Raw genomic sequence first — 15,175 nt, 5'->3', positions numbered from 1 at the left:
TCAATTTCAACTCACAATCACTAAATTGATAAAGAAAAACTTTTAGGATATTATTTATCAACAAATTGAAATGAGGTCCATTCCAAAAGCAACAGTTTTGAAGTGCATATTTCACCTTGTTGACCTTGCATAGACAAGAAAGGCTCCTGGATAAGCTTAGAAGCAAAATTAACAAGCAAATGATGGTGACAAACAGAGCACAAAGCAACACAATGCATTGGCATTTGCTCCCACTTGTTTTATTATTTTATGAACTTCATTCTCTTTTCACTTTTTTGGGTGGATTTCAATGTGATCTTTGTTTATACCCTTTTCAATGTTGTGGCTAAAAATCCATCTGCTCCCAGATTCTAGTGATCCTCTGGAAAAAGAAAGCCACAACTCTGCCACGTTTCATCTGTAAACAAGAGAGGTAATTTTTTTTAACAAATTAATGGATAAGTACAGAGAATCCATAAAAAGGAATAAAATATAACTCGATTTAACCCAAAAGTAAGAATTGATCAAGACCACAAACCCATACCAGAGTGAGAATTATTCAGAGAAGTTTTCTCAATCATTACATTTCCCAATCTTCACCATTTTGATAGACAAAAGTTCAAAGTTTCTCTTTCCCTCCCCCTTTAAACTGGTTTTTGAAAAGTTGTCCCACAAAGCAAGTTATCAAACAAATTTTCCATTTCCATCTATGAGAAGCTTGAAGTTCAAAGTTTCTCTTTCCCTCCCCTTTAAACTGGATTTTGAAAAGTTATACCACAAAGCAAGTTACCAAATAAATTTTCCATTTTCATCTATGAGAAGCTTGAGCTAGCCTCCTGTGTTACTTTTGTACACACCCAACTCTTCTCTTACTTAAAAGAGGAGTTGTCACAGTAAATTGTACTTTGGGAAGTAGCTTGGTAGTAAAAGTATCCAGTTTCTTTTTTTCAGCCAAATCTTCAGTTGTTTCCACAGCTATGGTTATTTCCTGTCATCAGAACCTTCAAAATCTCACACTCTTGCTGCTAACATGATTTGTACTTACTCCCTCGCTTTCAAAAACTGCAACAGAGCTCATAACAAACAAATTTTGTGGAGAATATTGGCTTGCTGGTATCTATGGCACAACACAAATGCATAACATAGACCAATAGTCAAGTTACAGATCATTTCCAACTCTCTCTCTTATTAAAAGAAATAAAAAAGAAAAGAAAAAAGGGGTCTTCCATCCGGATGTTGATTTTCTTTCTCATGTGTTGGTTGGACTATACACCTCCGATTTGCAAATCCATTTTCATGCATCTATATCTTGGAAAGAAGAGATAATGGTTGCTTGCATAGGACAGCAGAACATAGACCAATGTCAATCCACTATACATGACCCATCAGAAATATTAAATCATCTCTAAATCTAAAAGCTCTTAATTGATAAATTAAGGTCTACATAATTCTATAATATTTTCACTAACATGTAGAATCATATTAATTTGATTCATGAAATCCAACCCAATTTAACATCAATTAGAATTAAAATAATATTATAATATTTGAATTCAAAAACTCTGTTTGTTCAGTACAACAATTTGGAGGAAGGAATTCGAACTTCTGACTTCTTGGTCAAGAATGTATATCTTATACACATCTTGATCCGAAAATTTTGCTTTAATACTATAATAAATAACCATTAAATCTAAAAGCTTAAACCTATAAACTAGGTATATTCTTAACGAGAAGATAGCAGGAAATCTAGTGGCAAGCATTTAAGAAAAATAAAAAGGGTGAGAAATTGCTGTTGTGGTGCCGACCAACTTGGCGTAATTAAGAAAGTAACTAGTGGAAGGACGACTGTTGAGAGGAGGAATTGTGTTTGAGGCATAACCGTACTTTAAATCAAAGTGGAAATCGTGCAAAGTAGTGAGGTGGGATATTAAGTATAAAGAAGAAAAAAGAATTCTCTAAGTGGCAAATAAAGTGACTCCATTTAAACCCACTTTTCTTTGTGAAAGTGGATCTATAAATTTCACGCAATTAGCCTTCCAGGCCAATACAATCCCAAGAAAAATTTTGACAGCATTTTTATTTTTGATACAAAACAATCAAAGTTACATGTCCAATCTTATTCTATTGACAAGTTCCAACTCATTTCATTTCATTAGGATTTTAGTACTTTTGTTCGTAGGACTATAGTGGCCAGATCATCATAATTAAAATTTTATTCTTGGCTGTAAATTATTCAACTTAACACCAATAAAGTGCTTTATCGAGTTGTTTTGATAGTCAACTCAACAACTAGTGGCATCAAATTTGGGGTTTGGAGTTTTAGCATTGGAGACATGAGTTCGAATGGCATATCCATATCTCTAGATTACTCTCCTCTTCCCATTGTAATCTTAACTGTTCTGTCTGAGGCTAAGAATAAAATTGATATAAAACAGCACAAAGATCAAAACAGAAATCCAACCCCCTAGTATAAGAAAAAGTAACAATGTCAATAAATATTCCTATAATTAATGATATTCTCTTGTTTTAGATCAACATGATTCGAACATCTGACATCTTGATCCAAGTTAGTTATCATGTTCTAGGACTAATATCTAAATAATATTCTTCATTATTTTTTCAAACATTCCTTCAATTCAAATAGTAGATTTTTGGGTTATTATTCCTCTTCCAATGACGTGGACTTAATCATTGGAAGTCTAACAATACATGGATTATATCATTTCGTGTTTATAAATGTATTTTAACCATATAAATAAATATAATAAACTAAACAGAACTTTTAGAGAGAAAACCTCTAAATATCGTGGGATTGGTGGCATCTTAACAAATAAAGTGGCAAGTAACAAAAAGGGAGGTTGTGGAAAAGTGGAAAATTCGGTGTATATATATATATATATAAAAATGAAGTTTGAGCCATTAGTCAACCGAAGAGACAAACTACTGTGTGGTTTGCTTGGTCCATTGAGTTTATTTTAAAGTGAGAACTTTTGTTTCAATTGCCTCTTCCTGTTGGAGTTGGAGATAATGGGAATGTATTGCTCTTTCCATTATCTTTTAACCCAACCTTTCAATTTCAAAACCATGTCTCCTCCATTTACCAAAAGTTCATAGTTTCATGGCTTCTAATTAATCAGTCGGCATTTGCTCTAATATTCAAAGAATAATTATTTATAATAAGTAAGAGAAATATGATACAACAGTAGGGCTAAATATATTTCCCTGGGTTCTGAAAGTATTTCAGAAATTCATGACAACAGACTATCAGATCTGCATGGATTCCTTAGAAAATATATTGGCAATTGAATTGAATTTATGTATGGTTGATTGAAGGGTTTGAGATGTTTTGGATTTATGTAACACGTGATTGTGAACCCTAAATTTGTATAGTGTGCTCTGATTGTGCAAAAGAGGAAACTGCAGAGACTTAAGCTCTATCGTACAAAGGTCCTAGTTTGTCAAAGGTAAATTCAAAAGTTCAAGTTTATAAAGATTATGAGAATAACAAACTCATGAGAATAAGGGGTTGTTTGGAAGTCCAACATGAGATGGTATATCCCCACATCTTATATCATCTCCGGCTCATTATCCTATCTCACCGATTTTAATTGTTTGTGGACCCATTTTCGAAACTTGTTTCGTATCTCACCGTCATTTTCCTTTCGTGTATCTTATATCATCTCAGTGCTTAAACATACTCGATCAGAACTTTCCAGACATTAGAACTCTCCATATCTTATATCATGTCAGCGTCTTAAACCGTCTCTAAGTGTAACTTTGACTTTCATGTTCCATGCTATAAAGCTCAATCCATTAGCCTAACAACTCTAAAAACTAGTTAAGACGATCGATGCCACTAACGGGTTAATCGAATGTGGCAGTCCCTTCGAATCTGAATAAAGGTCAGCCTAAAGAGGGAACCAAACGGCAAAAAATAAATCTAAAAAAGAAGCTCCCAGGAACTTGTCTAACAAACCCAAAAGTGCCTTTCCCTTTTCCATGTGCCCAACGTTTCAGCGTATCCGTCTGCCTAAGTGGACTCTCCTTTTAAAGCTTCCCACTTTCTAGATGGGATTCTCTCCAAAGTCCACATTGCCTCATAAAAATCTCCCCATATTCAATTTTCTCACTTTAATAATTAAGTCTCATTCGCTGTAACAGAATCACTTTCACTCCCTAAAATCAATTTAAACAACATTGATTGGCCTAGCTTCAATCAGCTTATACTTTAAGGAAATTGAACTTTTTTGGATTTAAATTCTTGGTATCGGGACCCACCCCACTACTCCACGGAGAGATTCATACAACCCATTTCCCAATGTCGGATTCGAGGGACAGCTCATTTTCTAAAAGTTTTCATCAACGGCTTTCAGTTTCAACCTAGGTCCGAATTTCTTACCAAGTATCCTAAACCCATGCTCTCCCAAGGACGGCCAAATGTGGCTTTCTAGAAATGGCACATTCTTGATAACAGTTTACCTGAGCATTCAATGTAATCAGTAAAATCTTAATATAAGATGTTTTACTCTCTAACTTCTAATTAAAACTATTGATTTTTTAATGGAATTACCCGACCTTGAGTGGTTTGTTAATACCTTCTTTATGCGCCATCATCAATGTCATCTTTGTTAATTCCCACAATAATGCAACATATCACTCAAGAAAGGTCATCACATAACTTGGTAAAGGCAATCATTCAGGTCCTCGCTGAAAAGGAAAATCATTCAGGTGTTAAAAATTGGAAATTGGGAAGAATTTCAATGATGACGAGCTAACGATGTCCATGAGGGAAAATAAATTGTGAAGGCGGAAAGGCAGTTACCTAACCTATAAAACTAATCAGTCTTAAAAGTTCACAATTCATACGAGATGAGAGAAGAATAGTTACTACATATACTGAACTTTATTTAAAAACTAACGAGCACTAAAAGAAAGCTTTATCGCGAGAACGGAATGCAGACTAGCTCAGTCCTATTACCAAAGGGATTGTCATTCCACAGTCCCTTTTAAGCAGCAAATGCTTACCGGCCATCTTCCAAACATGTAGTAAAATCTCCAGACTAAAACTTTTTTCCTATATCATTTGATATTATACTATTGAGGGTGTTTCCGTAGATATCTTTTAATATCACAACTGGATATTTCTTTATCGGTAACTGTGTTGCGTTAACCAATCTTAACATGAGGCATGATGATATGAATCAAGATGTCCTTTTTTGACCTCCATAACCATTCACGCACTCAAGAGTAAAACACTACGATTGGTTTTTAATCCCCACAAATAAACAGCCATGAATTCAATTAAGAAGGTCAAGAAAGGAAAATTGAACAAAAACTTTGTACTTTATGTCAGATGATCCTACGCGAAGAAAATAGAGCTTTATGTTAGGAAGATTTATTATTTACTTATGTTTGTGTCAAATATAAGACATTAATTAGACTTGTTATTTTATTATTTAGTTAAGTTATTTGGGAAGTTATGTATCTTTTAGTCAGGGCATTACGGTCTTTTATCTATTTGGCTAAACTGAATAGTTTTAAGGGTTGACTGCGATAATGTACATTGCATTTTTGGTTTTTGGAATGAAATCCTACCGTGTTGATGACTCTTCACGAATATCTTTGCAATTCTCAATCTAAGTTTACATGTCTGAGCATTAGAAGTTTTCATAATAGAAGGGCTTCTAATTTCAGATCGTTAGGTTTTCATATCACATGGCTAAATTGCTAATACTGCAAGGTTGGTTGTTGTGCAAGCATAAAAAACTAGGTTAGGAAAGATCGTTTAAATGTACATTGCAATATAGACCACGAGTTACTATTCTTACATGTTCCTCAACAAAACGGTTTGGGCAGCTTCTGCATCTGTAGGGTTAGCCTATCTACAATTGTTTGGTTGGGTAGAGCCTAAGCAAGAAAACGTAGGTGAACATCAACTGCAACAAACATAAAAGAAAGAAGCAAAACTTCTTAAAAGCATATTTCAAATAAAATATAAAGGACAACATCAGTCCACGGTGAGGAAATACAACCCCAGATTATTGAAGTCCCTCCCGAGATTTAAATTAAAGTTCAATTCCGGGTGGCAAAATCAACAGAACAGAGCCAAGTCAACCGAGATGCAAAATATTCCTCAAACTTATACACCGGACACTAGAGAAGTAATTAACAATAAGACCATACACAAAAGCAATATTGCACAGGGAATTACCATGAGATAAATTTAGATGAAGCTGCAATTTCCAATAAATGAAAGAATAACCCTCATATTTAGGTGCATTCTAGACTAAATCATCAATAAACGGTTCTATGATTGTTGAAACATTTAAATTTTTTGAGCTTCAGTAACTGAATGGAAAAAGTATAGCCGTAGAATGTTTATGCCACTTAGGACCACTTAAAAAAACAGCATTGTTTTACGGTACCTTGACTTATCGAGCACTTAACATTTTAGAGCTTCAGTAACTTGATGGAATAGGTAAAGCCGTGTGGAATGTCTATGCCCATTGAAAAGGTAGAGCCGTGTGGAATGTTTATGCCCATTGAAAAGGTAAAGCCGTGTGGAATTCTTATGCCGATTAAGACAACAGAAAAACTCAGCAGACTTGTAACTTATGACATAGAAACAATGCAAGAACAGAAGGAATGCAAGACAATACTTGATTATCGGTTATTACACGCAGTTTAAATTTCAATTTTTGCTTCTTGAAGCTCCATCTACACCAAAAGCACTAAATACAAAATTAACATTACTAACAGGTGTCAAACCTCACTTGCACGCCACTGAACCTTTTATTTAGTGGAAAGATGAACGAAAAGTTTTTTGTTTGGTTGAAAAGCTTGCTTCAAAGTACTAAGTATCTAATCTAATGAATTTGAAAAGCTCGAGAACAGAAAAGACTACATGGAGCAGCAGAGCCAAAAGACAGGATGAAAATTGTTAACTACGAAAAACTAAAAAAACCAACTGAAGGAATATATAAGAGTGATCACTTCATCGCTCACCTCATTGAATTTCTGTATGTCAGTAGAAATGCAGTTTCCATGGCTGAACTTGAAACTGGCAAGGACTGAGATGCAAGAACAATCGAAAGAAAATGTGCATCGATGATAAATGTCAATGATATCCACTTCCACCAATTCAAGAATCCAATTATGGAATAGCAAAGTTGTGACCTGACAGCAGCCAGGCAACTCTCGCAAGGCTTAAAAATCCGCTGACATCATTCTTTGTACCCAATAGCAGATGCCCCCACTTCCCTCCAAAACCCGCTCTCCAACCCAACACAAGAAGCTTGAATTTGCAAAGAAATGTTCACTTGGTAGTGATTCATGTCAACATTTTTTGAGATCATGTTGATGCAAGGAACAAAAAATTGTTAGATCGCACTCCATTTAATTAGAAGTTACCAAAGAATGAATAATGTCTTAGAGCTAATACACTTCTTTCCCTCAGCCTGCAATGTTGCATAAAATGTTTAGTGTTTTGTTCGAAGGTACCTGCCCCTCCCCAGAAAATCAAGTTTGTATCTCATATGATGGCTAATCAAATAAAAAAGTTGAATCATTACCGAATCGGTAATCTTTCTTTTAAAAAAAATAGATTATTGTAAATTCCCTATTTGAGAGTTAACTACCATCTTATAAGCATTAGTCTAAGATAGTTCTAACTTCTAAGACCTTAGGTAAAGAACCTTTTAACGATATGACTATATAAAATAAAACTGCCCAGCCCTCTTGTTGAAGCTTGAATCAAAGAGCATAAGCTGCTTCAAGCCTGTGAACCTGCGCAAAAGATTTACCAGTACATTTCAGTTTTCAAAAAGGCAGTTAGAACACGATTAGCGTCAGCACTTTCCCGAACAACCAAAGAGAGCTTATCTGGTGCTACTTCAATTTTCAAATGAACATGAACACCTAGTCAGTACCTGCTTTAGGGATCAATCATTGAATAAATAAGGGACCTGGCAGTGGGAGAACCGATCAAGTTAATGACTAGATCGCTGCTATTTAAAAACACCAACTGAAGAGCAGCAGTGACAAGATTGCTCAACAAATTAGAAAGCTCAGCGACAGTTCCACGACTGGTGGCAGATTAGCTCACAAATCCCTTGAACTCTCAGAAACAGCTAGAATACTCAAGATGAAGATTATGAATAAAATTATCACCAATAATCAAGACAAGAACAAGAACCATCTTTGAAGTGGTGAAAACGAAATTTATCCCTAACAATTATTTCTCTATCAGCAATAATAGAGATGTGTTTAATAGCTGAATGACAATCCTCACATATTCGAAGGTTCTTTACAATCCTTATAGTCTCACCTTGATTGGTTTCAAGTAAACCAAATGCTAGTGCAACCTTCTCACTATGATATCTAAGGGCATAATCCCTTTCCTCATCTTCCAAATCATGCATCAAGGACTCTGGTGCTGGTACATAGCCTGATTCACTACATCGACCCATCAATTCATCTAAATACCTATAGATTGTGCTTGTCTGAGGATGAGACTTGTCACCCATGCTAAACAAATATGTCTTTCGATTGATCTCAATGCTGCTATACCCTACTTGCTTCTTTAGGCGTCGTCTAATCATCATATTTCGTACCATCTCCACACGATCCATCCTACCGGCCAATGCATATATGTTAGAAAGCATTACATAATGACCGGGGTTTTCTGGCTCAACTGCTAAAACATGTTCTGCAACCTTAACGCCAAGGTCAAAATTTTTATGCATTCTGCACGCCCCGAGCATTGAAGTCCAAACTGCCGCACCTGGCTCTTTGGGAAGAAAATTTTTGATAAATTGATAAGCATCGTTGAGCAATCCAGCACGCCCAAACATATCTACCATGCAGACATGATGTTCTACTCCTGGGACTAACCCATATGCTTCCTTCATGCTTGAAAATACCCGACGGCCATCATCAATCAACCCTGAATGAGCACATGCAGACAAGACTGCAACAAATGTAATATTGTTAGGACGAGGACCGTGAGCTCTCATTTCACCAAAAAGCTTCATTGCTTGCTCACCGTTGCCATGCATCCCATACCCTGAAATCATGGCTGTCCAGGTAACGACATTCCTTTCCTTCATGGAGTCAAAAACTTCCCGTGCTTTGCTTACATTCCCACATCTAGTGTACATGTTAATCAATGAAGTACCAAGAACCACGTTAAGATCAAAACCATTACCATTAGCATAATCATGCAACCAGCAACCGAAATCAAGGGCCCCTAGCTGAGAACAGGAAGACAATAAGCTCACTATAGTCGTTGGATCAGGTTGAAAGCCCGACTCCAACATCAGATGAAATATACCAATTGATTCTTTCGGGAATCCATTTTGCTCGTACCCTGATATTAGTGAGTTCCAAGCTATAATTGTTCTTTGTGGCATTGCATCAAACACCTTCTTGGCAACTTTCATATCACTAGCTTTGGCATAAAGAGCAATAAGGGCAGCCTGAACATACATATCAGAACCATACCCGCAAACCATAACATGCGAATGAATTTCTCTACCTAACCTCAGAGCTGAAAGATCTGCACAGGCTTTGATCACAGACGTAAAGGTGTAATTCGACTGGGGAACACCCGAGAAAAGCATATGACGGTAAAACAAGACGGCATCAATAGAGAAAGCGAATTTGGAAGTTGCTTTGAGAAGGGAATCAAACAGGAAGGAGTCGGGATTTGGCACAGTGGGGAACAATCGCCGAGCATAGGTAATTGAACCAGCGGCACAAACAAGAGAAATAAGCTTAGTGAGGAGGGATCGACTTGTATGGAGTCCGGAAACGATAATATGAGCATGAACTTGTTGAAGGCTTCTCAGACGGGAACCCGCTTGAAGAAGCGCTTTGTAGACTGGAGAGTGGGATCGCGAGTAAAAAATGCGAGTTACAGGATGTTGAAATGGAAGTTGTTCGGTTTCCAGTTTAATTTTGTTCATAGTTGGATTGATGATTTCTGGAAGATGAATTTTCTTCTGCACGTGATGCCTTTGCAGTTTGCAGTAAGGGGGAAAATCATTCAAACTACTAAATATTGGAACAAAAATTAATGTTAACGCCCAAAACTACAACCGATCAAGTAGTAGTCTTACACAGATGCCTTGCAGTTGCAGTTCCCTCCTAAGCTCCGCCGTTCCAGCTTCAACTTTATGCTTTTTTGTTGCTTCCTTCTTCGTCCTCGGCATTCAGCTTGTTGCCAACTGCCAAAAATGCCATGCCTCCTTAAATATGAAAGTTCGTTCATTTGAAAAATTATCACATCACAAAATGGAAATCTTTTTAACATTTTTTCATTGTTTCCTTTCTCTGTGCTCCAAATCGAGGATGATGCAGTGTGGTTTGGATTGACTTCCATAAAAAAAAAAAAAATGTTTTTTAAAAATTCATTTTTATTTAAACATTTTTTTAATAAAAATTTATTAAAATATATTTAAAAACTATTTTGAGCTATGAACCAATAAATATTCTAATTGATTCTAAAATGATTTATTTTTTAAATTAAATATTTAAAATTGTATTTCGAACACACTCGTGATATAGGAGATTGTTGGACTTTTGAGGGGAGAGGAAGAAATTAGTGGGAAAAAGAGGGAAATGCCACCTCATTAAAAAAATATATATAAATTATTATATTTAGCAATGGATTTAAAACAACCGTGTCTTTCTACCTATCACTCACTCAACTAATAGTCACAAGTAGATCAAGAATCATTTAGAATCAATTTTCAAACCTCAATAACTAAAGCCTCTTTTATAACGATTTGACTTTTGACTTTTTTTTTTTTTTTTTAAATTAAACTTATAAACATTATCTTTACCTCTAAATTTCTTATTTGTTATTTACTTTTTACTAGTAATTTAAAAAATCAAAGCAAAAATTTGAAAACTAAAAAAAGTAGTTTTTAAAAATATGTCTTTGTTTTTAGAATTTAACTAATAATTTAACCATCGTACTTAAGAAATATATATATCATAATAAGAAATTGAGAGTAAATATACTTAATTTTCAAAAACAAAAAACAAAAACTAAATAATTACCAAATAGAATCATAAAATGTTCATTTTATAACTTGAGGGACCAAATAGAAATATAGTTCAAACTTCAGGATTCAATATGTATTTTACCCTTAATCATATATTTGTTAATTGGGACGTGACCAAACATAGTTATTATATTTTTAATATTAAAATTTTGAAATTTTAAAACATTATCATACCTTTGACGAAAAATGTATTTCTGTATGGATAGCACAAATACTCTGTATATCTGCAAATCTAGCCATGGTTATTTGATTGCATAAATATTGTAAAATATTTAAAATCAAAATTTGTTTGTTTTATCAATTTGTTATTATGGTTTTACCCTTTTGTTTTTAGGTCAATGAATAAAATAGTATTTAATGCATTTTAAATAAATATTAACACACCAAAAAAATACCCAATTTGCTACTAAAATGCATGTGAATTTTGTTTACAAAATGTATATTAAATGAATGTTGATATATAAATGATATATCTTATTCACTACTACATATATATTAAACGAACATTAACATACCTTACTTATGTGTATTTTATATCGTAGATGCAATCAATGTCCAAGTGTTTAAGGGTATTATCAAATTTTCATAACTTTACTCACATTTGAACATAAAAATGAAAATAAAACTTCTAAAGTTATAACGACTTAATTGAAACCTAATAAATCATCAAAGCTACTCGTGTTATATTGTCAACCAAAAAAAGAGATTCTAGCTCTCGCATGCAAGGACCAAAATATTGATATTTTGGAAATTCTACATTTTTTTTAGTTCAACAACATGTGACGCTGTCACACGAGTGGGCTAAAATAAACTACTTGGTTCAAAATTAAAATGACAAGTTGGATTTTAAATAAGAACAGATTAAAAAAAACATGAGATTTAAGAGAATAACACTTGCAACCTGGGTAGTGGGCAGCCTCTTTTCTCAAAGTACAAACTGTCCTTCTAATGGGCGCTAAAGCCTGGACAGTAGGGCCATAGAAGGAGTACTTAAGAAGGAGAGAACCCACAAAAGTTCATAACCCGTAGAAATAAAATGCATTACTCAACACTAAAGCAATCGTCTTCAAGACGCAACTTCAATTCCATTGAAATTTGAAAGAGTTCTACTAAAAAGCAAAGCAGACCCAATAATCTACGAAAAGAGTGCTGCCATCTCTCAAATTCTTCTTGATGTATATGCTTATTGTCTTCCAGTTCCAAGCAAATGAATCAGTGATATTGGCTTCTAAAACACATCCATTCAACTTAAAACATCAAATTGATACAGAATTTCAGCTCTTAAATCTCAAGCTATTCCTATCTTTATGTTAAGAAGCCTAGAAAGATCCAGTTGCCAGCCCTAGTGAAGCTCACTTCATTAAATTCTTTCCTTTCCATCAATAACAGTTCTTCTCTTTCACTATACTGCTGAATTCAACAACAAAGCAACATGTATGACATATATTTCATTTGTTGGCTTATTAATAATCACATAACATTTACAAAATGATTGTAGTTTCAAAGCTGAGAAACATTCTTCAATCAACAAGGAATGAAAAGAAAACACACACACACACACACACACACAAGGGAAAGTGGGATGGATTGCCCCCTTTCTGGCATATGAATGTTTGAATCAGTACCTTCTTTTCCCAATTCTGAACAGATATCAAAACCCAGAGAATATAAATGCAATTTGCAACTTGGAATCAAAAGAAAAGACTCAGCAATTTACTTAGGGAAACTAATCATATTTTTCTCTCCAGGAATAAACAAGAAAGAAGACCCAAGATAGAGCAAGAAGAATGTCACCAACAATCTGCCTTAGCCAATCCCAGGCCAGATCCTCCACCCTCCGCTCGAAATAGAATCTCCACATCGCCATTGAGACGTGAAGCACCGTACACCCCTTGGCGAAAAACCCTTGAAATTCCCTGTCCCTGACGAAGGAAACCATGAAGAGAAGGAATCCGATTGCGAAGAGGAGCAATCCAGAAAACGAATCGGAGGTCCGAATCAGGAGCTGATCGTGCGGCGTAGAGCCCATTAACTTAGTGGCGGTGTCAATCCCATGGCCAATCGTGTAAATCTCTTTCATATAGAACATCATAAGGGTCCCGCTCGTGATTGCGACGACGGAGTGAAGAAGGCAGATAACCGGGAAAGTCGACGAAGACGATCCCATTTTGATCGGACGGTGGAGACCTCGTAATTAACTACGGATTGGACACTGCGAACATGGCTGCTTCTGGTAATATAAGGAACCCTAGTTGTTCAGCTGAAATTTTGGGTTTATGAGGAAGATGAGGCGCCGAACGAAAACCGTGATCGGGCTCTTTAATTTCTTCCTTCTTTTTCCTTTTTTTTTTTTAATTTTAATTATTCGTAATTTCGTGTACGTTATATAATCCCCCCCCCCCCCCGTTTGGAAGAATCGGAAGAAAGAGTGTGTAGACACCAGATAAGTATCTTAGGTGGACCCAGCTGTGAGAAATTTCTTGCACACCGTAGATCAATACGTGGCAACGGATGACAGTGCCGACAGATTCTTAAGGGTCCACTTAAAATTAATTAATTAATATTTCAATGGAGAGTTGAAAAATAATCTATTTTTTTCCAAATGGAAAATTAATAATATCAATAATAATAATAATAGACATTGTAACCATAGACTCTATGATTATTCACCCAATCCATACTTATATTCATTTTATTGTGTGAAGTCTTAAAAAGATGCTTGCCAATTTCGATTTCTAGTTAATCTTTAAACTATTGGTTTTATGTATGATAAATTTTGTTTTAATAAGTTTCTCACTTATTAAACATCTGTTTAAAGTTTATAAATATTTTATATATACATTACTAGGAATATATTTGATTGTTTTAATAAATATCGAATATACGAGGAAAATGTTAGACATAAATTAAAAAGTTCATGTATTTAATTTGACATTTTTAAAGTTAGTGAAGTTATTAGATAAAATGTAAAAAATCTAATGATTTAGTATAATATTTAAAGTTTAAAAATCTATTAGATAAAAGATTAACTCTTAATTGGAACATTTAATCGATAAAAAAGGAGTTAAGTTTCTATTTTGGTCTCTATACTTTGAGGTTCGTTCAATATTAGTCCATATAATTTAAATAAATTTTAATTTAGTCCCTCAAAGTTAATTTTTACCAACCCTAGTTAAACGGTAATAATAATTTTCATAAAAAAATATATGAGATTTTAAAAATATATATATAAAAAAGGAAAATCATTTATACAAAATAATAAAATTTAATATATATTTTTTATAGAGACAGATAAAAAGTCTATCATTGTAATAGAAACTGATAGAAAACTATTATTGATATTATGTGATAGACGTTGATAGAAATTTATCCGTATTTATCAATATTTTATTTACTATTTCTGTAAATAGTTTGATATTTTTTTTCAATTTGTAAAAAATTTGTAAAAAAAAATATTATATGTGAATATGTTTTTAAATTTTAAAGTAAAAATTCTAATATATAACAAAAACAGTATTATTTGGGTTGAGATGGTCTGGTCAAAGGTTTATGAATTGGTTATATCAACAAGTAGAGATTTACATCGAATGGGCTCTAATGGGCCCTCTTTTCTATTCCTCGTATAGGTATATGGGCTTAGCAGTTGGCCCAACCTTGTTGCCGACATTCTCTTTAAAAATGGCAGAAAATTATAGGGATTATTAATGATTCAATCCCTTTTGGAAGCTTCTTTTAAAAAATGTCTAAATAATTAGATATTTTCACATAAGAGATTTAGTGCCTTTTTCAAACCATAATATCTCTAGAGGTGGCTGGTTGATTTTTGTGTGCCAATCACTAGGATTCTCTTTTCATATTCACGAAGTTCGAGAGAGAATATATCTATTTATTATAGAGTTTATTATAAATTTAATCTCTTTTCGAAACTTATTTTCATAAATGTTCAATTTTTTTTTTATATATTTTTGTATATAAGATTTAACAGATTTTTTGGACTAGAATACCGTGGTGGGCGACTGGAAAGAGAATGTGACGTTGGGAGAAATTTTCCATATTTACGAAACACCCTTAAAGTAAGTTAGAGAGAGAAAATGCATTTATTTGTTGAGATTTTATTATTTTGTTTA

General features: G+C 34.1%; 2 protein-coding genes across 25 annotated transcripts; both read right to left on the bottom strand.

The window, feature by feature from the left end:
- LOC120073206 (pentatricopeptide repeat-containing protein At2g33760) lies at positions 1-11,960 on the bottom strand. Of its 24 annotated transcripts, XM_039025902.1 has the most exons (6): positions 10,098-10,791; positions 7,156-9,993; positions 6,985-7,049; positions 6,405-6,547; positions 5,808-5,915; positions 1-4,686 (listed from the first exon to the last, which is right to left on the bottom strand). In XM_039025902.1, the coding sequence occupies exons 1-2, from the start codon at positions 10,358-10,360 to the stop codon at positions 8,145-8,147; spliced, it is 2,112 nt and encodes a 703-aa protein (XP_038881830.1). In that variant the 5' UTR covers positions 10,361-10,791; the 3' UTR covers positions 1-4,686; positions 5,808-5,915; positions 6,405-6,547; positions 6,985-7,049; positions 7,156-8,144. The 24 variants fall into 24 exon arrangements, with proteins under 24 accessions (XP_038881830.1, XP_038881841.1, XP_038881840.1 ...); XM_039025913.1 differs by lacking the exon at positions 6,405-6,547 and adding an exon at positions 11,223-11,960 and having other exon boundaries at positions 6,985-9,993; positions 10,098-10,205; XM_039025912.1 differs by lacking the exon at positions 6,405-6,547 and having other exon boundaries at positions 6,985-8,947; positions 9,023-9,993; positions 10,098-10,797.
- A 503-nt stretch (positions 11,961-12,463) lies between these two features.
- On the bottom strand, positions 12,464-13,423 carry LOC120073208. Its single transcript, XM_039025915.1, has one exon. It carries the CDS (start codon positions 13,213-13,215, stop codon positions 12,775-12,777), a length of 441 nt encoding a protein of 146 aa, XP_038881843.1. The 5' UTR covers positions 13,216-13,423; the 3' UTR covers positions 12,464-12,774.
- Between the last annotated feature and the right edge of the window lie 1,752 nt (positions 13,424-15,175).

This window comes from Benincasa hispida, chromosome 3 (genome assembly GCF_009727055.1).
Source record: "Benincasa hispida cultivar B227 chromosome 3, ASM972705v1, whole genome shotgun sequence".
NCBI classification, from domain to species: domain Eukaryota; kingdom Viridiplantae; phylum Streptophyta; class Magnoliopsida; order Cucurbitales; family Cucurbitaceae; genus Benincasa; species Benincasa hispida.
Note: the sequence above shows the minus strand (reverse complement) of the source record. Positions and strands in the feature narration are given on the sequence as shown.

Bases quoted from the DNA above. Each gene is read 5' to 3' on its own strand.
- LOC120073206 (XM_039025894.1), bottom strand. From the start codon at position 10,360: ATGGAAGTCAATCCAAACCACACTGCATCATCCTCGATTTGGAGCACA. The intron at 9,994-10,097 runs GTAAGACTACTA...CAAACTGCAAAG, and splicing joins TGCAACTGCAAGGCATCTGT to GCATCACGTGCAGAAGAAAA.
- LOC120073208 (XM_039025915.1), bottom strand. From the start codon at position 13,215: ATGGGATCGTCTTCGTCGACTTTCCCGGTTATCTGCCTTCTTCACTCC.